At 46.3% G+C, this 24559-nt stretch overlaps 1 protein-coding gene across 1 annotated transcript in view; it reads right to left on the minus strand.

Moving 5' to 3' along the window:
• LOC116853234 (lachesin-like) overlaps positions 1-23163 on the minus strand; it is a 177412-nt gene extending 154249 nt beyond the window's left edge. Inside the window, exon 1 of the mRNA XM_032834189.1 lies at positions 22092-23163. Coding sequence (XP_032690080.1) covers positions 22092-22167 — 76 coding nt within the window. The 5' untranslated portion in view covers positions 22168-23163. The remainder of the gene's footprint in view (positions 1-22091) is intronic.
• Positions 23164-24559: the final 1396 nt, after the last annotated feature.

The raw sequence follows: 24559 nt of genomic DNA on the forward strand, positions 1-24559 counted from the left end.
AGAGAGAGAGAGAGAGAGAGAGAGAGAGAGAGAGAGAGAGAGAGAGAGATCGAAATCTCTCGAAAGCTCTGGTACAGCTCGCACGAGTTCACCCCTTGGCGGCGGTGTTATATTCAGGCCGACGACTTATATTTCGCAACGATACTCGGCCCGCGTGTCCGGAAGGAAAAGGCCGAAACGCATCGGTCGGCATATTCTGTCGCGCGATAGCGGAACGCGGATAATGCGCTGGAAAATCGGGCCAACGCCGGCACAAGCCGATCGGAAAAACGTACTTCCGGCGACGAGACGCGAGGATCGGCAGAGAGGAGGGGATGGTTTCGATACATATATGCGTATGGAGCCCGGCCGAGGAACAATACGGGGGTGTGGATGCGATGAAATAATTTTCACACGGCGCACGGTGTCAAAAATGCAATAGCGTCCGCAGAGCTTATCGGATCGCGATGAAAAACACAAACGACGCGCGGCCTGCGAGCGGATTTAGAGTGGAACGCGAGGTAGAGAAAGGGGACAGGGTTTTTAAAGAGATAATACGACTCGACGATGTGGACCGATTACAGGCGTGCAGTATTATAGCCTTAGATATTTTTTTATACACACTGCAGGAGAGAAGGATGTGATCATTGAATCTCTCTCTCTCTCTCTCTCTCTCTCTCTCTCTCTCTCTCTCTCTCTCTCTCTCATTCCTATTCTTTTTCTTCTTTTTTTTTACCGATTTATCGATCTCAAGGCGGTGCAATGATGGTGAGCTCTGACGAAATTTCCAGAAGGCGGCAGAAAGCATTCGTTAATATTCTGCAATCTATCGATTCTTCGCAGGATATGTTGACATAATCGACTCGCGACGAAACAAACAGGATTGAGCCTTTACTAATGTACAGAGACGGCGGGCGTTTACGTGAAAGCTCACGACACTTTCAAGTTCCGCGAGACACTAATGTCTCAGCGAAACTTTTTCTTTCCTCGGTAACAGGTGAATTATTCTCTTGCCGTCTCGTCTCGCTTCCCTGCTCGATACGCGGAACGACGCCTTAGCTCGCTGTGTAATCCGCCTGCCGCGCACCTTCGTCCCGGCCAATCTGTTTGGATTACATTATCGCGAATCTATAATATCGATGGTACAATTTTGGCCGTAGCCGGTGCGTCTGCTGCTTTTGCCTCGCTTACGAACTCCATGGAAATAGCAGCGAGCGGGAGGCATGCATATAGCATGAGCGTGCAACGATGCGGCAGCTGTGAAGGATGAAGCAATGCAAGCGGCGATATAGCGCGCGGCGTGCGGCAGGATATGTAGCGGCCACGATGCGCCGTGCATACAGGTTTTCATGCGATAAGAAACCTACATTTTAGTCGTGATTGAATGCAACCGCTGCCGCGAGTTAAAGGAAACATGGCGGCAACACCACGTGCGAGTGTTGGTGTAGCACGCGTGGCCCTGTGCACGCCTGTGTGGGTGTGGACGGGCGCGACTCCCGCAGGTACACAGACACAACTGCGCGCATGTAGGTCTATTTGTATCTTCTCGAAAATTGGATACGCTTTAGAGAGCGTCGGGCTTAAAGCGTGGCCTCGGAAACCGTCTGAGCGCGCCGTCGATAAAGTATCATGAGAAACGCCTCTCTCGGCGCGCAAATCGAATCTCGCGGTCAGTTATGAAATAGGGTGCACCGGAAACGCGGAATAACATACTGCGGTGAGGTGCTTAACGTCTCGTACGCTCGACGGATACCGACGGATACAACGCCGAACATTGTTATCGATTTCGGCAGCTGAGCCGGATCGAGCAAATTTTACGAATCGCCGCTTGACGTCGCGTAATTGTGATAAATCAAGAAAACAACCTGATAATCGTCCGCGTAATAACAATTTCACGCGAGTGAGATGATTTGGGTAAGCTCACGCTTCTCTGGCACGGAGGATACGGTCGAGCTGTTGCTTGACGTCTTTTTCATTTTTGCGATTTGCAAAGGTGTATTTTCTCGCGTTCTTTTTTCACATATTACGTGTAAAGCCTGCGAAAGCTCGTTTGTACAACGAGAAGGCGGTACCATGGCATGTAAGATAAATAAAGAGAGGAACGCAAGAACGTGTGGTGAGAAAGCGAGAGAGTGAGAGAGGGAGAGGAGGAGAGAGCAGTTCTCTCAACGGTTGGTACATTGAAGAAATGGAGAGGGAATTCTTTGGCGTATCTCCATGTCGGAGGGGTGCAGTGGATGAATCGGCCTCACGTACATATAGCACTGCTCGACTCTCGCCGCGCATTTCGACGCCGACTATGAAGGGAAATTCCGCTGGCTTCTTTTGACTGGAACAAGCGGTCCGTAATAGAGTTGTTGTTCCGCGTGGAGTGCACACCACCTCGAGAGATACTCCCGACTCTCTCGTGCGATACGTCTCTCACGGGTGAAACTACCTCGGTCGGACTGACAGGCGCGGGTGAAAAACACGAAAGTCTGCTTAATAATGTCATTTCCACGTTAATACATGCGATTGTTGGCGAGCGGTTTCTGAAAAACAGCCGTGTGCACCATGTGCTGAGAGCAGACGTCGGAGTCCTCTCTCGACTCCATTTAATATTGAATTTCTCGCATACTCTTATAAGGCTCCTGGCTATGCGCCGTCGCCATCTTGATTCATAACGTCACAGAAGCTAGAAAATGCATGCCAAAATTCCTACAAAGTATGTCGAAATAAAAAGATATATTCAAGAAATGACACGCGATCGATTAAGCATACCACTGAAATATTTTGTCTTTCTGTGTAACAACTGTTTAATAATTTAAAATTAACAAATGAGAAAATAATGAGAAAATGTGAGTTAAAAAGCACGTCTTTGTTTGTTAGAGCAAGAGAAAAGTGTTTTAGAGGTGTTCTCAGTCGACTGCAAGTGTCCTTCTTTGGATATATCTTTTTATTTCGATATGCTGTATAGAAATGCACTTTCTCACTTCTGACATCCTTAGTCACGAGTTCCACGGCGAATAGTCAGGAGCCTTAAATGCAATTGGAAATTCGCAGGTCGTTTTATCGTGATGATACTGCGACTTTCATCAGAAATCGCATCTCTTCAGAAACGATGAAATATACACATGAATAATGTCCGTGTAATCTGTGCAACCGAGGAACGATGTAACCGGAACGATAAATATTTCATCTCTCTTGAGACACTGTATAAAGAAACGGTGGAAATTTATGCGCAATTGCACACTCAAGAACGAAGCGCAAACGAGGGTAAAAATGCACTTTTTATCGTCACTCGTCTCTTACAATGATACGGGAAACGCATCGAGTGGCCGGGCTAAATTTTTCGCCGGGGAATTTGCGCGACTCCATTCGGCGGCTTAACGTTACTTCGCGAGGGCAGACGTTACAGTCCGATCGACTTGCTCTTAAATCAAAGGTTTACACAAAGCTTACGCGAGCAGCCGCGTCGGTCCGCGCGATGTTCGTAGCGGCCTAGAGATGCATACAATCATTTTACATCCGCGCAACCCCATTTCGCTAATGCTGCGCTAGTTTGTGACGTAACGTATGGTAAGCTGCGCAATTATTGGTCCTCGGATCAGTCGTCGTTCTTCTTGCTGCTGCCCTCCGCAGCAACGGCGACGGCGGAGTGCAGCCGTTTTCCAGGCTAATTCGATGCAGCCACCCAATTTTCTCGGTCAATTCTCGCGTCGCGTTTGTTTTGCGTTTTCTCCTCCTCTCCGGACGGCCGTTTCTTTTCTCGAATGCGCTGGTGTCGGCTGTTGTGCCACGCAACGACGAGAATGACGCCGACGATCACGTTTTGCGAGTATGCGTCCACTACGGGGTTCGGGCGCAAGCTGGCTAAATTTTACTTAACAAATTCAATAGACTGGATAACGTTTCCTGCCGCTCGAGTAATTACACAAAGCGAGGTATGATGTAATGAAAATGGTCGTAATCAATGGTAACGAGACACCGCGCGTATTAATCGAGACTGATGAAAAATGACCAAAGTAACACAGGTCGACGATTGTAATGCAGAAGGATAATATCGACACGACGTGTCTCGTGAACTTTACGCATCTCCGTTATTTATCTCATCGCACATGTGAGCCAGTGAAATTAATGTGAAATTTTGCGAATTATAAGCTCGGGATTTACGACGTATTGCATTCGCAGTAATATTTTCAGGTAATACCGTCATCAATACGCGCAAATACACGTAGCAAATGGACGAGATTAGATCGGCCGGGAAGTCGTTGAAAAACGCGCTGTTGAAGGCACAATCGATAGCGATGGCTTGGCAAACGAAATCATCTTCCGGCTTCTCGCTTTCGTACCTGTAGCCTTCCTGCCGCCCGCGACCATTTGACCGATGTGTTCAATATTCGCGAGTTAATCACCGCGGCAATTCGCAAGTCAATTAACGCGATTAATTCGCACGCCAGTTAAACACTTCTGCCTGCGCTGCGTGACGTTTCGTCATCGGCATTCGCGCAGTTTCGCGTCCAATCGGCGCGCATCGCCATTCATGCGCCCCCGCGGAATACGACGACAGGAAATATGGAATTTCAGATGTCGATTTTACACGCGGCAGATTCAGTCGCGGTGTCAAAGCCTATTCATGGCTTACGCGTAAAGCGCGAAGGGTGTTGGCGACGGCACGGCGGATGCAGAGGGTGCGACGCGGACGGTGGGTCACGCGATTCTTCAAAAGAATTTCGCCCTGGGAAATCAAACGGAGTCTCTGAAATAAATTCGCGTCCGGCCGAATTTTTTTCTACATTTTTTCTCTCGCGTGCTCCTCGCTATCTTTTTACTTCGCTACCTTAGCCTCTTTCCTTTTCGGTGTCGGTCGAGCGTAAATCGGCCCGACGAACGCCTAATTGCACTTGGCGTATAGCTCGTGGAAGAGGCAGACCGTTGATTGCGCACAGCAAGAGTCGCTCACTCGCGGGTGTGAGTCCTCGTGTTACATACTTCGTGACGTTCCTTATGTAATCACGATATATACGGTGTAAAGAAGTTGCACGACGGACATGTGCGACGATACTTTTTTCTCAGTTATCTCTTTTCCTCAGCGCTCTTCGCAGAATTAATTACAACGTTAATTAGAGCTCGATATAATAAGTCTGATAAAAAATAAGCGCAAGTAAGGTTGCCTCTTGGCGTACTCGCGCTCGCTGCAAGGAGGAAAAATCTCTCGCTAATATAGCCTAGAACCTGTTAAGAGGACTTGCTGCTGTAAATGGGACTAATCCGGGAAGCTCATAACAAGCTTCGCGTGTTCGCGAGTGAACGGGATAGATTTAAAATTTAAGAAGGGACGAGATATATCCGCGATGGTTTCCTCCATCGAATTATGCCCTCGACAGTCGCGAATTCCACATTCATGAGTGTTTCCGGGAAGCGCAATCCACGCCAACACCGAGGATTCAGTGCGGAGGTCTTCAATGCGTTTTATGAGTCTCCGTCGGACTCTTCCTCGCCGGGCTGCTTCTAGCGGACTGAATTTAATAAATCTGAGCCAACAGTTCGCGTCGCTTACATATTCGAGCTTACGCGTTGAAAATTTCTATTCATAGCGCGCTACTCGAAGAATACATCTGAAGCGAACGCGCATCCGCGGATGTAAATTTCAGAGATCGGAATCTCTTAATCCCCGGTGTATACATTAAACGATGCGCGCGCCAAAGCTGTGGCAAGGACGAGTGAGTGAACTGAAGTCGAATGGAATTGCATAACGATTTTTTAATGTAACTGTATTAGGAAGAGAAGGACATGAGTAACCGGCTATTTCCAATTGCGCGCGATTTATCTGTTTGTTACCCCGAGCATGTCCACCAGACCCTCTACTGAAACTTCCATCATTGTTGAAAGAAAGACCATAACTCGCACAGGAAACCCATCTTCCCGTTCACACGGGCTCTCGCCATCGAATTAATTAAGAGGTGAACGCGCGTGGAAGATATTTAACAAGTTTCTTCGAAATAATCCGTACTGCATTCGTTTGTTCCGCCCGGATATCCAGAGAGCGATGAAGTTGGAAGATCACGGCACGCGTTGACACGTTCTTAACTCAAGGAGAGTCACTGGCCGTCGCGACGCGCCAATACTTCCGAACTTCAAGACTCTTAACGACGAGTATTTTTATACTGTCATAACCTCGGATAACAAGTTCCCGGTTTCGCCCGGAGCCGTCGCTATAATTCAATGTCGGAGGCTGGCGGGGGCCGTCTCTCGAGGCTCTATATCAACTTCCCGGACAGCCTAACTCCTACACCCTCTCGCGTCCGTGCCCCTCGCCCGGGCGCGCGCGCGGCGCATGTTCAGGGCACGGTTACCCCTTCATACATACGTAAGACGCAGTGGCCGACCACTGAGATTACGATGTTCTTTTATTTATCGCGTCTCACGGTGCCGCGTTATGGACGACACGACCGGGAATTCGACTTGGAGAACGCGTCACGTTGCTCCCCGTCGACGGAGACGAGTGCGAGACATTGTCGTCGTCGCCATCGCCGTCGTCGTCGTCGTCTTTGTCGTCGTCGTCGTTGTTGGCGCCGTGTCGTTGACCCTCCGCAAAATAATTCGATAGCTGCGCAGGAAAACAAACGATGTTATTCGACGACTTGGAGGAGACTTGTGCACGCAGTATGTTCTCCTTTCTGCATAAATTACACGGAAGCGTTAAGTTTTCCAGAGAGATCCGCGCTGCGAAACCCGTCTGAAAGATATTTCTGAAAGATCTTTAGACGTCGCGTGATTAAATTGTGGAAAAAGATGCACCGCATGTGCTAAAAAATGAACACTTGTTTCGTAATGACAGCGATTGATCGAATGATGAAGCTTCATACAAGAAACTTAATTGAAACGCATGAAGCTTGTCTCCAGCTAGATTGGAACATTGCGTAACTGAGAAGGTGGTCAGGTGATCGGATAATTGGATCTGTCATGTTGTGCCTTGTTACACAATACCCTATCAATTAAAGGATACTCGAGTCGAAACCTAGAATCTGCTTTAAATCTCGAAAATGCTGACATCGTCATTTAATGTTTCTTGTACTACAAATGCCGACACATTAACGTAACGATGCTAGACGAATCGAGATTTTTGTTTTGCTTTGTCCGTTTCCTTAAACATTTTTTGCTTCTCCAAGTTTTTCTTAGACACTTCGAGTATTTCGTTTAAAATGTAACGTTCGGTTACAAAAAAAAATATACGACGCGCGACAGCACTAGAACAATTGGCAAGAAATGTAAACTCACCTCCTCCCATCGTCAACACAACCGTTATCAATGAGTGCCAAGTGTCTACACGATCAAAACATCCGGGACCTTCATGGCGATCAAATGCCTCTCGGCATCTTTGTCGGATGTTTCCATTCAGTTCCAGACCGACGAGCGACACGCATATCACGGACTACGTTAATGCTTATTTCATTTATTGCTCCTCCGAGTGATTAAACTATTTCGTCGTTATTTCAAGATACTTCCGATTAGTTTCTCGTCGGCATCGCGTTATTTAACACGAGTGTCTTCGATTGAATCGTGTCTACGCGAGTGTCAGTGTCAGTGCCACGACGAAGCAGCCAGGATGGATGCTGGGTCGAAAAGCTAGGACGGAAATGGAAGATGTCGGGACACGACGCTTCATATATTTTCAAGGTATGCCAAATCATTTATTACGCAGAAAGTTTCCGTTTTTAACGGACGTTTGACAAATTTACCGGGAATAGAGAGATACTCGAGTCGAAATTTCGGTTGGTATTCATAGTTTGTCAATATTTGACATATAATTATTTCACTGATATTTCTGATTAATTGCCGATCTGTGTACTTATATCTTTACATTATTTCATATGTGAAACATTGATACAAACAACCATGGAACGGTCCATGAATACAAAAATTATTTCTAATTATGTTCTCTAATTATGTTCTCAATTAAAGATTAAATAATTCACAATTCTATGAATACCGGCCTTAGAATATAATATAAATATTACAAGTACTGATTTTCACGTCTAATAATGCTTCTTAGGCCACGAGTCAGATCTTGTTGACATCAGTCAATATGTCTTGTTTTTGTTTACTTTTTATTATTCTACCGAATCTAGAATTAAGTCGTAATTGAGAGAGAGATAAACAGCATTATTGGACATAACTGTAATTTTTGCTTTTCTAGCTTCATATCAGTTCTTTCAAGAGCTACAAATCTCATCAAAACTTCCACTAACCTCTTCAGTGGTGATTTAAAATGACTACGTGATATCTAGATTTCTTCTTTTTTTATTGTTATTTTCTTTAAAGAATTTTGAAAAATGAAATACGAAATATATCTAATTCGTACTTGTCATATGTAAATTAAAAAAATACAACAGCTTAAGTAAATAAAAAAGAATTATTAATATTATTAATATTTCACTACGAAACTTTCTGGGCATACCACTTAAGAGGTTAAAAAAAGAAAAGCAAAAAAAAGAAAAAAGAAAAATTAGGAAGAGATGAGATTAACGTGTTGTTCTTTCACCCATTTATCTATATTCTAATTAAACTAATCCTTATTAATTTAATATCTATTTATCGTATCTAAAAGATCTAAACACATCTCGTTCATAATCTTGTCATATAACCACGCTTCGTCAGTTGTCAATCGCGAGTGTACATATTTGCTAATTGATATATTAATATATTGAGAGATAACGCCACGCTTGTCAATTATCGTATAATTTCTGTAACGGTGGAATATGGAGCAATTACCGGGCGTGACTGCTTGACTGACTGACTAACTGATTGATTGATTGACTGACTGTGGCACTTTGTTTTCAGTCCACGGGAAAATATTTTCCTGTGAAGGCTGCGGAATTTCACGTATGAATACGATCCTTGTTGCTACCATGACTTTTATAATTTTATGAAATTTGTTTTATTAGATGACTTTATTAAATAATTAGTTGATCCGAATCATTCGATGTGACCGAGGATTTTTACCTTTTCTGAGTTCCACACAAATACGTTTTGTGAAATATTTTGGCCGAGCGGTGCAACTATCGTGAATGGCAACTGACGAGTGTTTTTTATGCGTCGAATGCACCCATATGTGCATCGGACGATTTCTGCAGTCGCTTAAGGTAGGTACTACTATAGGTAGATAAGCATAAGATAAGCATAAGATTTGCATAACATAGGTAATATAGCAACTTTCCGAGAACAGAATGACTGTGGCGAGTGGCAGTGAACGAGTGTTGGTTTTGTGCATTCCATGCATCCGGGCGTTTGATTTTCCCGACATTTTTTTCGCGAAACGAAAGAACGGTTTTGATCACGTCTAGATGTCATTTTGTTTAAAAAACTCGCGTTGAACATTGGATCTTGAATTTTTATCATCGAATCGCCGCTGTTCTGAATAATCCATAGTTGAAGCAGTCGCAGAGTGAAATTTTATTAAAATATATTAAAGTAAAACTGAATATTTAAAAAAAAATAAAAAAATAGAAATAATTAAAAGTAAATAAAAATTTCTGGCATTTCCTCCGCCGAGTTTTGATCCCGTTTTACGTCTCTAATCTTTGTCATTTTATTTGAAAACATTGCGTTAAATATCGAATCTCGAATTTTCATCGTCGAATGACCGTTGTTCTGAGCGGCTAGCAGTTTATATAGGCAAAATTCTACTAAATATGACTGAATATTTAAAAAATTAAGAAATATATAATTAAGATAAAATAAAAAATAAAAAACATTTTGAATATTAAATAATTTTTGAACGAGTGCTTCTTCGAGTTTCTTCTCCATGAAAAAACGACAATAACAAGCAGCATTAAGGTAAACCAACAGTTTTTACATCTCGAGATTTTTCGTTGACTTTTCAAGTTCGATGGAACTTGCAGGGTCGATGCAAAATTGAAATTTCGACTCGGGTAAACGATCAGCAATTTTTTGAGTCTCTACCCAGAGAAATTGGCAATAAGTTACGACCTTCATGCATCAAAGGACACAATAGTCCATTTATAAACTCTATACCTTGAGATTCTTCACTGGCCTACAATTTCGACGATATTTGCTGGCTTTTAACGTAGATCTAAATTTCGACTCGGGCAGGCTCGAGTTCCTCTTGTCTCCTATTAGAGAGTATGAGGGGGCGAGAGCGAGTCCCTTTTCTCTTGGAATGTAATATCTCCCTTTCGTGGAAATGATAAGGATTCGCCGACGTTCCATCGGTTTCCACGTAAATCAATTATCGAGATCTTGTTCCGAGAAAAGCGGTACGGTACGTCGTAGGTGTCAAATAGTCCGTGCTTAAAAGATGACGCCGCGGTGACACACCCTGCATTGTACGTATACATCCGATCTACGTTCATAAACCATTTATTTGTTGGTTAAGATATTGCGCCACGTCAAGAAAGAGATACGGGAGAGTAGTCGATTTCTCAGAGGCCGCACGGCTATGTCGTGACGTTGAAATGTGATCGGGCTTATCTTCATGATGTACGAGATGCAAACACTCATTACATCCGCGAGGGAGCGGAATCTTGCCGGGGAAGGGAAAAAATATATATGGCGCCGCGGGGAGATTCAACATGAGGGAAAGCTCTCATTTGGAAATTGTGTGAATTTTCCGACGAGAGGTGGCCTCTCTCTTTCTCACTCTCCCTCTCCTCTCTCCCTCTCTCCGTCGACTTCACGTCGTGAACGATTACGTGACGCGCGTAATTGTTCGAACAGAAAGCCCGGTGTATTTGTTAGCCGACGGCGAGAGAGCGCAAAGAAAAATATATCATTTTTTTGACACGCGTTCGCAGCGCTAAGTTCCTCCGAACTTCTCACCGGCCGGTTTTACAAACGATCTCTTAAAGGATAAAAAATGTGCACTTCGTGTAATTACCTTATTAATAACTCCCAACGTCTCGCATGAAGCATTTTTCTCGGCGGTGCTCACGATGAGAACGCGATTCGTGCGGCGTAAAGCGCCAGGCGGGCGTTTTATTTATTTATCGGACTCTAGCGGGGGCGGCGCAGTTCGCAGACACCGGCGAATAGCTCGAAATTCGAAGGCTTTCGAGAAAATTGCGAACGCGAGCGCCGCGGGGGAAAAAGCTCGCCTTTATGCGGCTAGGTTGCGACACGAAGTGGACGCGGGGACGGTGGCGGTGGCGGAGGTGGCGGCGGCAGGAGATTTGTCAGACTCAAAGGCAACGGGGAGCAAAAGTTCCATGTACTTCGGCAATTTCCTCGACGCCCGGACGAATGCACGCATGGCATCGGGGGGGGGGGGGGGGGGAGAGAGAGGGGCATCATCTACGCTCGAAGAAGTTGGAGGCCACGGCTGAGATTCTCCATGTGACGCGATAAAGTGGGTGATATCGCTACTCTTTGCAAACCGCGAGACGTGTGCGTATACGTGTGTGTCGAGATGACGAAACGTTTTCATCGATTCTTTAATGTGCCAAGATCGCTCTCCAGGCACGCGCGCGAAACAAATGTTTGCCGAGCAGCCGATAGATAGCAATCGAATTTGCAGAGCATTGTGTGTAGCTCGATCGCATTGTTACATGTACACTGCGATTAGCAGTATCGGCACATAGTCGTATCCATATGTGGGGTATACGTAGCGTGGCTGCATCTCTACCGCGAGAGACGCCCTGAAATTCTTGTACAATTGATGCAATGGATAATATGAAATAATGAGCGCGCACGTGCGAGAAAGGGAGAGAGATCGAAAGCGAGATCGTCTATTTGTCTCACTTTAGGCAATTAACGCCAGCATCGTCCTTTGGCGCATGGCGGGAATCATTGGGAAAACAATGCCGCGAAAAAATCGACCGGGCAGTAATACCTTTTTAAATGTCCCTCGAATTTTAGAGCGCGACCTCCCTGCAATTGCTAGGCTGGCAGTTAAGCGCGTATGAGGCTCGGAGTAATGACTGTAATAATACAAATTCTGGACATTCTGGCCGGGTGAAACGAGTTTAAGCGGATTATACGGAACGGTAGTGGCGGCCCGTACCGTAGTTTAAATACGGACTGGGTCCTTTTTGTGTCGTCGTCCGACCTCGTAATATGGACATTTTGCGCCACGCCTCGATTAATAATCTTTTCCGATAACGTTTTGTTGGGACGATTACCGGCGCATTACGCGTGGAATCGCTCGCCCGCGTAAATTTCTCTCGCCGATCGCACAGATTAATCCGCGGCCTCGTAAACGCAGATTTGTTGCGTATTCCTCCGCCGCCGCCGTCGCCGGTGCGTCGAACAATCGAGCGGACTGAATGTTTGTTGTCGCGATTAAAAAAATAGTTGTGCTGTCGCGTGCGCGCGCAGTAACGTCGTTTGGCATTTGTCACGCAAACTTTGCTTTTAGCTTAGAAATGCAAACAGCAGTTCCTCGGTCCAGCGAGTACTGCGATTGCGTAAACAAATACATCTATTTATTTAACGGTCGAGCTGATTTCAATAAACCTGAAAGACGTCGTCTCAACGTCGTGTTCGTGATGCGGCATGGTAAAATGATATATTAAATATGCGCTTTGTGCGACAAGGCTTCGTGATAAAGTAAACGTAGGGATCTCGAGTCGCAAGACCTTCGTGTATATCCCGACGACATAATTCGACGTGGCTCTCGATTATCCAGCCGACGTTGCATGCTTCGTTGATATCGTTATCGAATCAGGTAGAAACTAATAATCCCGTCGTTCTATCCTCGCCCCGCTCAAAACGATGCTTATTTACAGCGAATGCAATTTGTCGGCCAGCAGCGATCCGCGTAGCGCGACGCGACCAAAAACTCCGGACATGACATTGTCATGGTTACCGCGCGAGATTCCTTTACCAACGACGCGACAGACGCGGTAACTATGATCAACTGCATACAACCTCATTATGTAGTTACGTTATAAGGCACGTCGATTCTCCTCGTAGGAGAATCCTCCGCGTGCTAACTCTCAGCCAGCTTTGTGCTGCGAGCGAATCTGGAACGTCTACTCGTTAACTACTAATTACGGTAGGCAATTTGGTGGTGGTACGTCCGATCCTCATCACGCGGATGCGTGAGCTCGCCGGCAGAAATTAATTAAACGATTCGAAACTTCTTGCTTTCGTTGACAAACGAGCTAACAGACTCGCTAACTATATTGTTAGCGTTTTTCTTTTTTTTTTTTTGGATATGTTAACTATAGAAGGAGTAACATTATAATTAGACTATTAAAAAAGTAGATTATTAAACGAACTGGGAGAATTTTATAATAAAAATTGTAGGGAATTTTTCTACAAAGAATGCCGTTGAATCAGCATTTTTTGTAGTAATTGACTCTTTCATTTCGCTACTTATATTCGAGAAACTGAAATATGCTGAAATTCTATTAAACTAAAATATGCTATTAAACTGAAGTTTGCTATGTCTCTAACAATTTTTTTCTTTAATAAAATAGTTCCTTAGCAAGGTAAATCTTACTGACAGCCTATTGCTGTGCATTGCTACGAACATAATAAAATTGAAAAGATTTTATATGAAAAGATCAATAATATTTTTCTCGTGTTATTTCATTAATTTATTCGACTAACTCACAACTCTCAGTATTTTCGTGGAAGCATCGACTTCATTTGAAAATTACCACGGGCATTCGCTATGCTTCAATATCACGTGTAACGAAACACACATAGATTTTTTGCGAGACAACCGTAGATCTTTTTCTCTGCAATGTACGCCAGTCTGCGCCGATCTCTTTCTTTCCCTGCTTTTCTCTTTTTCTCTTTAGTGCACCTTCAAATCCGGATAATCCTCCCCTTTGCAATGTGTAATGATTCTTGTATTTTCCCTCCCGCTGCTGAATCACTGTAGCAATGATTACTCTCGCTGTCGCGACGGGGAATGAATGCCTCGTTATTACGTTTCAATTAGCAAGTCCTGGCCGTGATATTTGCGGCGATCGGCCGCATTATATTAGAGCGGTCGCGCACCTGCGTATCCTCGGGATCCGCTTATATTTTTTCATTCGCCCGTGTAACGAATCTCATCAAGACTGTAATGGATTTCCGAGCCGCGCAAAAACGTAATCTTGCCGATAGCATCGGAAGTGCAATCGAATGTTGCACGCGAACGTGTTATGGAAAGGGTGATGTAGAATCGAGAATAAATTCTTCCCCCCGCAACGACGATGACTTTATCTCTGAGTCTCGCCGGTAATTCGCTGCTTTCATAAGATTTCATCGTATCTGGTGTAATAATCCTCTCTTACACAAAACAAAGTATATTTTTCTTTTTGAATAAAATATTCAGAGAAACGGTGCGTTTGTTCCGATTTTTCTGAACTTTATGTAATACATTATATTACTTTATGTTACGTTACATTAGCGTGAGTATTCACGTCTTCATCAATATCGATGATTAGCCAAATAAATATCTCTGAGTTTCGCACTTTTCTCTTTGCTCCTTTTTCCTTTTCTCTCCAAAATGGAATCTAAAGGAAGTAATATGCGGCGCGTCGCTTGAAAACCGCGCAGGGCGCACAGGAGCACGCAGTAGCCGGGCATACAAAGGCTCAAAGGCGCTACCAGGAGCTTCTCGTTTAATAGGTGCGTGCGCGGGAAAATTACGGAAGTGCCGGTCGTGAATCGCGGGCTTGACGCAAAACGCTCTTTATGTTCGGCGGTCTTCCCGGCGAAAAGGTGAGTTACGAGACGACACACTCACCGCGTGCGGTCCTGTACGCTTGGATATCCCGTTCCAAAGGAGGGTGAAGGATTCGACGTCGCGCTTGCTGGTTTGTCGAAACACTCTCGTGAAAACCTATTAGCGGTTGTACTTGGGCAAGAAGGAGGGAAAAAAAGAGGCCCGGATGGGGTTGTAAATGGCGATTTACGATCACACGCGAGCGTCGTAAATGTACGCGCATCGGCCAATGCGTGTGCTTTCTCCTCCCTCTCTCCCTACCTCTTTGTCATCCTCTTTGAGCGAAAAAAGAACGCAGTGCGAAAAGTTCGTCAACTTAGAGTAAATCTTGCCGATAATAAAAATGCAAGACGGAGGGACGAAGCTGGCCGGTATATACCGGCGGGAAATGTATGTATATGCCACGCGCGCTAAGCCGCTCGTAAATAATAGCCGGGGATTTCGCCGGTGCCGCAGATAAGCGATCCCTTGCGCTAATTTAATCTCGCTTTATCCCAAGTGTTTTAATACCGTGTTTAAATTTAATGGACCCGGGTCATTTAATTTTTCCGAGGCGCGGAACGCTGCCGCCTCTCACGATAACGTTAATGCGTATTTATTAGGTACAGGCCTTCCGGGAGGCCGGTTATCTTTGTAAGAAACGTGGTTGAAAAGGCCACCGAGAGTCAGACGCGAGTCCTTGAGTTGAAATACTACAAATACTACGGTCGCGGTGGCACTCGGTTCAGTCTCGATAAACGAATTTGTCCACAGAGTTACACGCGATATTTTGAGTTTTATCAACGTTCACCGACCCTCGAAGCTTCATCGAAACGACGAGATTGACTTTTTTATACTGAATTCGCACGGTTAACAAATATGGTGCAAGAGTCAAATAGCTGTTGCTACGTGCGACGGTGAATAACACGTAGCGACAATACGCGCCCGCATTTCTATTTTCCGTTTCCCTCCGTGACTTTCCGTAAGGGAGAGATCTCCATTTATAGAAATACGACAGACATGACTCGCGACTTTTCTCGAACACGAACGATATTCGTCCGCGTTAGCGGTTACAGGCCAGCCAGGCAGGAAGGAAGACGAGGGTGGCTTTCTCGTGGCGGCACGCGGAGAATCGTTGCGCGCACGTACGCGGCGGGACGTGTCATCGACTTACGGCCCGACTTGGGTCCGGCTTATGTAATACATAAAGCAGGACACAAGTCCGCGATATGAAGCCAGGGAATCGCGCGCGCGTCAAGACGTCTCGCGGGCTCGCCCTCCCTCGAACACGGGGTGATTTATGGCGGCGAGCGAGCATGATTATGGAGATTTCCTCGCCGGTGCGCGTGTCTACTTATCCGCCGACTGCTTTGTGAGGATTCTTCGTGTGATTTTGCATAAGCACTACTGTATTTTGTTTCATCTCTTTTTTCCTTTTTCTTCCACGAAGCGCAAAGACGCCTGATGATTTGTTGAAGCGCGGTTACTTGCACGCCCTTCTATCGTTATTAATTACGACCAACGCTGTCGTTGAATAAGCGCATCCTGTTATGTTCTTATATAGAGAGGGATGGATATATGGGTTTCTTACGATCGGGTTATGTTGGGCGTTTCCTCCCGAATTTATGATAGAATCATAGGTTGTCGTTGGCGAAAGTGGAAATGTCCGGCGCGCTGCGACGAGGTCGCGTTAATTTTAGGTTTTATCTACTGTGCCGCGCGCGCTCTCTCGGGCTTTATCTACTGCACAGCGCTCCATTTTCCGACGCGATGGAAGCATCAATTGTTATTTTTCGGTATATGTTTACGCGTGAAAATCTAGTAGAGTACCGCTCAGTGTAATTAAACTCGCGTGATATAATTGTATTAATTACGATGATATCAGAAAATAAAGAGAGGAAGGGAGAGGAAGAGAAAGAGAACAAGAGAGAATGTGTGTGTGTGTGAGAGAGAGAGAGAGAGAAGGATATTAGTTTGCAAATTCTGTTCGTACGCCTGGCAGTTTCGTTATGGTTAATTAAACTTTGTTTATGGGACGCTAGTAGTGTGAGACACGTTGACGCATACGTACGAAATAGAATGTGCACCACTCACGTACGTTGTGCATCAAATCGAATAACAATGATTGTGCAGCTAGTTATTATTACTGCACTACGGCAAATTGCTTCATACACGTTCGAACACGGAGCGGAACTCTTGATGGAAAAAAAAGATACAAACAAATTGACTCTGCGTTCGCCAATCTCGTCGTCATGTAATTATTATATTTTTTACGCGAGATTCCATCCATCGATTTTCCGGCGCCGGTGCGATTATTATATACATATGTGTGTGTATATCTTCCGCCGATAACGAACAACTGTGAGATACTCCTGCTGTGAAATTGCCCTTTTTCGCGCCACACGCGCGGGCGCGCGCGTATGCCGCGCGCGAGTGGAAATGGAAATTTGTACATACCGTACAAACGCATCTACACGGCTTCAGTATGTATCGCGGATTCGTAACACCGGAATCTTGTGTAAGCGTGTCGGCAACGAAAATTACGTGTAACTGCTGTTTGAACTGCTGCTGCTACCGCCGCCGCCGCTACTGAATTTGACCGCTTGTCAGCTACTTTCAATTACATGGCCCTGTGCAGCGCGTTCCGCGGTTTGAATTTCGGCGTGAATTCCAGGACGAAGCTATTGATTGAGTCTAGGTAAACGGATTAGCATCGGCAGCAGGAAACGCATCGGCCAAAACGAACACTTTCGCGTCTTTCAACTTCGACACGTGGTTTCTTGTGACTTTACTTGCGTCCCGTTTACGGGCAGAGAGATCCTCGATATTTCAAAGTGATCGGTTTTTCCTTCCAGTTTATGACCCGGTTATCGAGTTTATCTTTCATACATGTAGGTTGTTATGGTAATTACGTTACAAATTGCATTTACCGATTATACGACTAGTTTAGATCTGTTTTCTCCTCTTAGAAAGATCGCTTTGGTGAATTCTATATAAATAACTTTTCCCCGATCGTGTAACGCAATTCTTTTACTTTCGCGCCTCAGCGCCGAATAAATTTTATTCCGATGGAATTATATATTCTTTCGCTTGTCATGGAATTCTTCCATCCGACGTTAAAGAGATTGCAAAGACGGTATCCAACATTCAAAAATAATACAATCTCATCCACAGCGGAATCCTTTTATACGTGGCCTCGAGACGATTCTTTTAAAGCTAAGAGGAAAATATTTCAAGCATAATATTAATTCTCTTTATATATTTTATAAGAGAAATACTCTTTCGGTAAACGTCCTCGTTTGAAATATGGGATTACAAGGGAAATAGCTTCTTGTAGTTTGAGTTGCTTTTTTAGAAATATTTTCCTTTTGGTCTTAAAAGAATACTTTTCAGAGGCCATACATCAGAGAATTCCGTTAAATACGTTTAGCTTAGATCTAGTTTCTCCTGGGAAAATCGTTGGTAAAACCAAATAATTTTCCCCCAAGTGCGTAACGCAATTTTCTTTATTCTTTCCTGAACGTCGAGTAGATTTCACTCAAACGGAATCATGTGGTCTCAAGAGTTCACTTGTGTCAAGATACTTGTATCCAACTTATTAAAAAGGCGGCCTGGTGTCCGACCGCGTCCTCAGCAAGATGATTCGAATCGTTTGATGAGGTTCGCAAGATGCCTTCTTGAGTATCCCATAGAAAACCGCGCATCGAGTTGAATCGGAATGAGCTTTCCGTACCAACCTAGACTGCCTCTCTATAATTACAGAGACTAACGACGCGATTTTGTGCGTGTCGGCGGAAAGCGACGTTGCCGTTGGCGCAACTTCGCGAGATTGATTTTCCGCAATTAGAGAACGGTCTTAACGAGTTTCCGCTGGAACGGAGAGCTTTTTGTCGACCATAGCGCTTGTTCCTCGTCGCGCCGACTACTCGCATGTCTTAATGGATTCCCTTAATATTTTCCGAAAAGATTGCAATGCTCTCACTCGGCTTGATCAACGACGCCCGTCGTCGTTTGACATGGGTCGGAGAAGAGCAGAAGGAAAGGAAAGGGAGGTTTCGAGAGAGGGGTAGAGGAGGAGTTGGCGGAGGCTTTTTGAAGTTCGCCCTCTTTATTAAAAGCCTGATTTTCTTCCGGTCATTTAGTCCCAGTGGCGGGAGAACGTGGGAAAAAAGACATCTCCCCTCAAAAGGTAGTTCATAAACGACGACAAAAAATGGCAAACGACCTGAATAACAAACTGTTCAAAGGGGATATCTTTAATAAGTAACGCGGAATAAACGTCCCCATCCCGCTCTCTTATTCTCTCTCAGTCTTTCTTTCTTCAGCATTTAAGACGCGGCTCGCGAGCTAATTAAAAGCCCGTCGCGGCTAAATCGCGATCCCCGGTTAATTGCGCGATTGTAATTACGCGCGCCGCACGCGACGCTCGGTGCATCCGGAAGCGGATTATATTAAAAAATGCTCGCGTCAAAGAGAGTCGCGCCTGTTAATTAATTTCTTCTCGACCGTTATCGCGGATTAGGATTAGGTCAAGCATACGTCTGTTCGGGAGAGAACTCGCGTTCTTTTCACGCCGCCGTGCCGTAATAGCACGCGATCATTTCCGGCGAGATTATCGCCGCCGCTGCTACCTTTTCGATGCCCGCTTGTATAAACGCGCGTTGTTCTCTCATTTCGCGAGATTCGCGGATTCGCACTTTGCTAAAAATATTGCGAGAGGTGTCGCGGATTTCAACAGAATTTTGATGGCTTGACACGTTCGAGCATTCGATATTTCGCGAATAGTCGAAAGCGCTCGTTAGATTCTCTGCATCACTGATTACGAAGGGTTTCTGCGTTCCTGAATCGCTGCTCAACGCTTATGCTTGCGGGGGGAGGTGTGTGTGTGTGTGTGTGTGAGAGAGAGAAAGCCGCGTGCTTGTGAATCGTTCCCATATACGTCAATCAAGTCAGTGCTGAATTCGCATTAGCATTAAACGCACACGCAGCACGCAACACGCACGCCCCTGCTTTAGATATCTACACATCAGCATCGTTCATGCAAGTATTTCCGCGTGCGTTCATGGCTAATTGGCCGAAAGCAACAAAATTCGCACACAAATGTATTGGGTTGATGTGCAAACACGATAAGAGATGATCGGGTCAAAGACCTGATATTCGCGCATCACGGATCAAGGAATATGCTGAACCGCATTTAGCTAATAACTAATTACTTCAATCTATACCCTCGACGTTATACTATTTTACTAAATAATGATTTAATAGCTATACGAAAAAAAAAATGTTGTTGCAAGAATCTGTGTGTGGTAGTCGAGTCTTATTGTGACATATGACTATCTGAAAGTATAGTTATCAATAGGCATATATTTAGCTACGAAACCGGTGTAGTAATAACGGCAAAAGTTTTAGTTACATCAGATGAAGATTTTATCTGCAGAAGCAGATACGTTTTCAGCAGACTACGATGCGACAGTAAAATCTTTTTTTTCCGCGAGTAGAAATTCACGTAACCTCCTTTGAATATTTTGATACTAATCATACATTAAATTTCGATATGTTATGTTTTGTCGTCGGAAAATTTTACGAAAATTTGCAGTCATCTGGAAATTTCCCTTCTCGTTCAGTTTCTCTGTGTTACTTCACGTCGTATGAAACATCGCGTTTCGTACGGCTCATTCACGGGAGTTAGTCATGAAGAGGTGAAATCGCAATGTCTCTCTTGATAGCTGGCGAGACAATCGCCGCGAGTGTTTGCATGCCGCACTCAATTACGTTCTCGAGCCAATACATGCGGACGACGCGGAGCGCCGCCGCTTTTACATCGCCTGTGTACATTTCTCTCCCCTCTCTCTTTCTCTCTCTTTCTCTGTCTCTCTGTTTCTCTCTGTGCATGTCGCATATCTATAGCGTACACTGTATCCGATTGCAAAGACCACGCACCTCGCGACCACAAGACCACTCGGCGATGATTATTTGCTTGTTCCTAGCACTCACCGACCACGTCGGCTAACGAATGGCGAGTGAACGAGCCGACTTTTAATTATTCAACCTGCGACGCACTACAAAACGCCCGCTGGTGGCTGTGCAATCTCGTAGTCGTCATGACCGTCGGTCTCGGTCGCGTCGTCATCGTCGTTGCGTCGCTAAACCGTGTCCCAGGGTAAACTCTCGCACGTGTTTCCGCACATTAGCACGTACACCATCTCCCGGTACGTGGTGCCGCGCGGGTGGCTCACACTCGAGAAGCCGCCACCCGTGCGATTATCCTGGATCACTGACTATGAACCGACAATTAGTGGCGCGAGACTGAACGCGCGACTGCGATCAGACACGCGCGATGTCCCCAAACTGGCAGCCCGCGACAATTCTCCGCGAGTGTTTCCGCAACTTCCAAGTTGGCGCGGCTGCTGCGGCGGCTCGGTCGAACTGACATCTCCGCCCGCGTAATTACTCCAGATCGCGCCATGAACGACAGCCGGGGCCACGCGAGAGAGTAAACGTTATGTAACTTTGTACGATCTTGCACTATGTAACGCCACGAAAATCTCGACGCTGAAGTTACGGGAGGCGAATGCGAATCTTGGCGTCGGTATGTAACTCGGGATGCAGATTTCAGACACAATGGACGCGCAATTAAATGTTTGATTTTACGTATCAAGGATGATGAACTTGAAAAAAGTTCGTCGGAGTGATAATGAGCGACTCGTGTTTCCATCTCTCAGTTTGCTCGTGCACGCAAGTTCGATAAATTCGAGTAATCGCGAACGATTGGTACAATTGAGAAAGACCTTCTCTCATCGTGCATTCTTCTTCGAAGCTCGAGATGATATCGCGAGAGGTGAATGTTCAATTGGAGTGAACCATATTTCGGCTCCAATTAGTGTTTTCGAATTTCCTACGGGCACGTTCCTCTCATTAATTCGTAATGCAAGACTGGCCGCGGTGATTAGAGGTAGACGACTGCGAAAAAGCTCGGCTCACTCGGTCCGCGACCGTTCTCGAAGTTCAACACGGCGTAATGGAGTCGGGTTTTCTTGTGCGGGGCTCGCCGCAGAATACGTTTGCTTTTATAAAACACCGTCGTCTATACAGGTACCCCTCCGCGGGTGTTAATGGCATCATAAGTGTGCTAATTGCGAAAAGGAAAGGGCCGCGAGCGCGCGCGCGGAACTTCATCAGCGGCGCTTGATTACGAAGATTAGCCTTGGCGCGCGGCACTAGCATTAATTTCGGCGGCGCGATAAGTTTTCCGGATGAGCGTGAAAATGGCGAGACTGTATCAGATTTCATCGCTGACATTCAATTACGCAGATTAGCCCCGCAGGCGCGCGCACGCGTTATCTCGAACATTTCCGCAAGAACGCGGTAAGTTGTCGACGATGTGGGCGATGTCTCGGGGATCATACCGGGCGACTTAACCCGCTCGCCAACGCTCGGGGACAAGATTTTACGCGGAATAGCAACAACGTACCTTGGCTGACCGCGATCGCCTCGATAACCAGCAGAAAACCAGCGAGTACCAGGACGGCGAGCCAGCGACACAGCATTTTTAACACCTCGACTCGATCGCGCGCTGCACTACCGATCCTTGCTTGTTTAATCTTGTTTCGATCTTTTTGTTTTTTACTCACTACGATGAGCACGACTTGTGCTCATCAATCTCCCTGTGTCGTTATCCGCGCACTGTACGACGTGTCCTCACTATAATGATATCTTCGGGAATCCGCTTTCTTCGCGAGTTGTTCGAGAATCGAGAACAGTGAGTGCCCTCCTCGAGATGCAGCGTGAACACGACGCTTTGACGATTTGTGGTCACTCTCTCAAAGAACCTGTTCCTTACTTGCACTACGAGCGACTCCCCGACTTGAACGTACACACCTAGACACCCCGACACGGAAATCCCCACTGCACCACGATTAACACCTCAGGGAGATTAATCATCCACTGCTGTCGGCGCGAGTTCTCGCTAAAACGCTCGACCCTGAGTTTCTGAAAGTTAGCCGAGCGAAGAAGAACGCGGTTAGATATTCAACGCTACCCTGCGCGATAGAGATCCACGGGGTGGCGAGGGATTGCGCGTGATCGCGTATCAATCGTGAATCCTTCCTTTGTTTGATTATCTCCCTCTCTTTTCTCTCGAGTTCACGGTGATCTGTGGTGATCGAACACCGGCTCCTTCGGACTCCTTCACGGCTGCTCTCGCGTGACCGAGCTACGGTTGGCTCCGATGACACCCACGCTCACGTGGAGCCCTCGTCTGGAGCGTCGCGACGCGCGACCCGCGAATAGTCAGTCTCAGGGGCAGCATCTTCCGGCCGGGACCAGCGCGGTGGCGGTCGCATTCGGTCGCGGTCCTCCGGTAGACTAGCCGATTAACTCGCGAGACCCTGTCGGACGGTCGTCATCGTACGGACCACGTCAACTTCTCGCGTCGTCGTCGTCGTCGTCACCTTTCGCCGTCGCCGTCGTCGTCGTCGTCCCGCGCGACGACGATGAACCCGCATGGACCAGCAGCCGCCGACGCGGATGAGGCCTGCCGCTCGGCGTCGCGGCGCGAAATGATCCTGCGGGGGAGACTTTCCTCGGCGCGCCTGCGCGATGACTTTGCTGCGTTCGCCGCGGATAAAGCGCGGACCGGTTACGCGCAGACCGCTGCTCCTCTCTTCTCTCTTCTCTCTGTGCTTCCGCACACCCTCTGTGCGATTCTCTCTTCCCCCTAGCGTGACGCGACCGCCGGGGTGACCGCCGCGAGAGATCGGGGGTGCACCGGAGCGCACCCGTCGCTCGTTCGTCCGTCGAGAGGGGCCCGTCTTGTTGTCGACCCCGCGCGTTTGCCTCCGGACACTTCCGCCGGAGAATTATGATGGTGTCGCCGTTGACGGATCGGCGAACTTTGCCTGCATTAGATGTCGGTTATTGTTGCCTGTCGTGGCTCTTCCTCGCGGCCGTGCACGGCCAACGCGAGATCCACAACGGTCTAATTTCCTCGCCCGCCTTGTTTCGCGAGAGAATTCGCGCTCGTGAAATGTGAACGACGTACGAAACAGCCATGAAGACTTGGTACAATGCGTAACCGCTGGATTGCGAATATTGCGAGTACGATTTGCAGTTGGCGAAACTGTTTATGTCGAGTAAAAAAAGTAAAGTGGAAATAACTTTCCTTCTCTCTATATATCTATCTATCTCTTTCTCTCTCTCTCTCTCTCTCTCTCTCTCTCTCTCTCTCTCTCTCTCTCTCTCTCTCTCTCTCTCTCTCTCTCTCTCTCTCTCTCTCTCTCTCTCTCTCTCTCTCTCTCTCTCTCTCTCTCTCTCTCTCTCTCTCTCTCTCTCTCTCTCTCTCTCTCTCTCTCTCTCTCTCTCTCTCTCTCTCTCTCTCTCTCTCTCTCTCTCTCTCTCTCTCTCTCTCTCTCTCTCTCTCTCTCTCTCTCTCTCGTTGAAATGCATTCGTTCGTTATATCACTCGGCGGATCTGATCGATATATGTTAACAGGACGCCTCGCTCACCCTCAAAGTTGATAATTGCTCGCGCCTGCATCATGGACGATTGAACTCCGGCAAGACTCGGCGAGTATTGCCAAACTGCAGCGCATTGCTAGCGACGCGTAACGCGTTCCTGTTTACAGAAACTTATCGACGTGAATACCGTTGCCAAGTATGCGCCGCAAAGGCCCGCCTCTGTCGACAATAACCGCCGTTAATGTCGGTGTGCCGGGTAGAAACCCTCAGCGCACTACACACTGTATCGATGTGTATTCGCTCACAGGGCCCGTGATCTATGAGTTCTTTATCCAAAGCTCCGCGGAGTCCATGGATCGGTGGAGATCCGCGGAATTACGGGCTAATAGCTTCTCTATTGAACGAGCTTTCAAATGACGGATTTGTGAGGTTATACAACTAACTTTTGCGAGGTTTTCTGCGCTTCATATATCGCGGTTTATT

Source organism: Odontomachus brunneus, unplaced genomic scaffold (assembly GCF_010583005.1).
Source record: "Odontomachus brunneus isolate Ranch 3 - 2012 unplaced genomic scaffold, Obru_v1 Obru_scaffold_291, whole genome shotgun sequence".
Lineage (NCBI taxonomy): Eukaryota > Metazoa > Arthropoda > Insecta > Hymenoptera > Formicidae > Odontomachus > Odontomachus brunneus.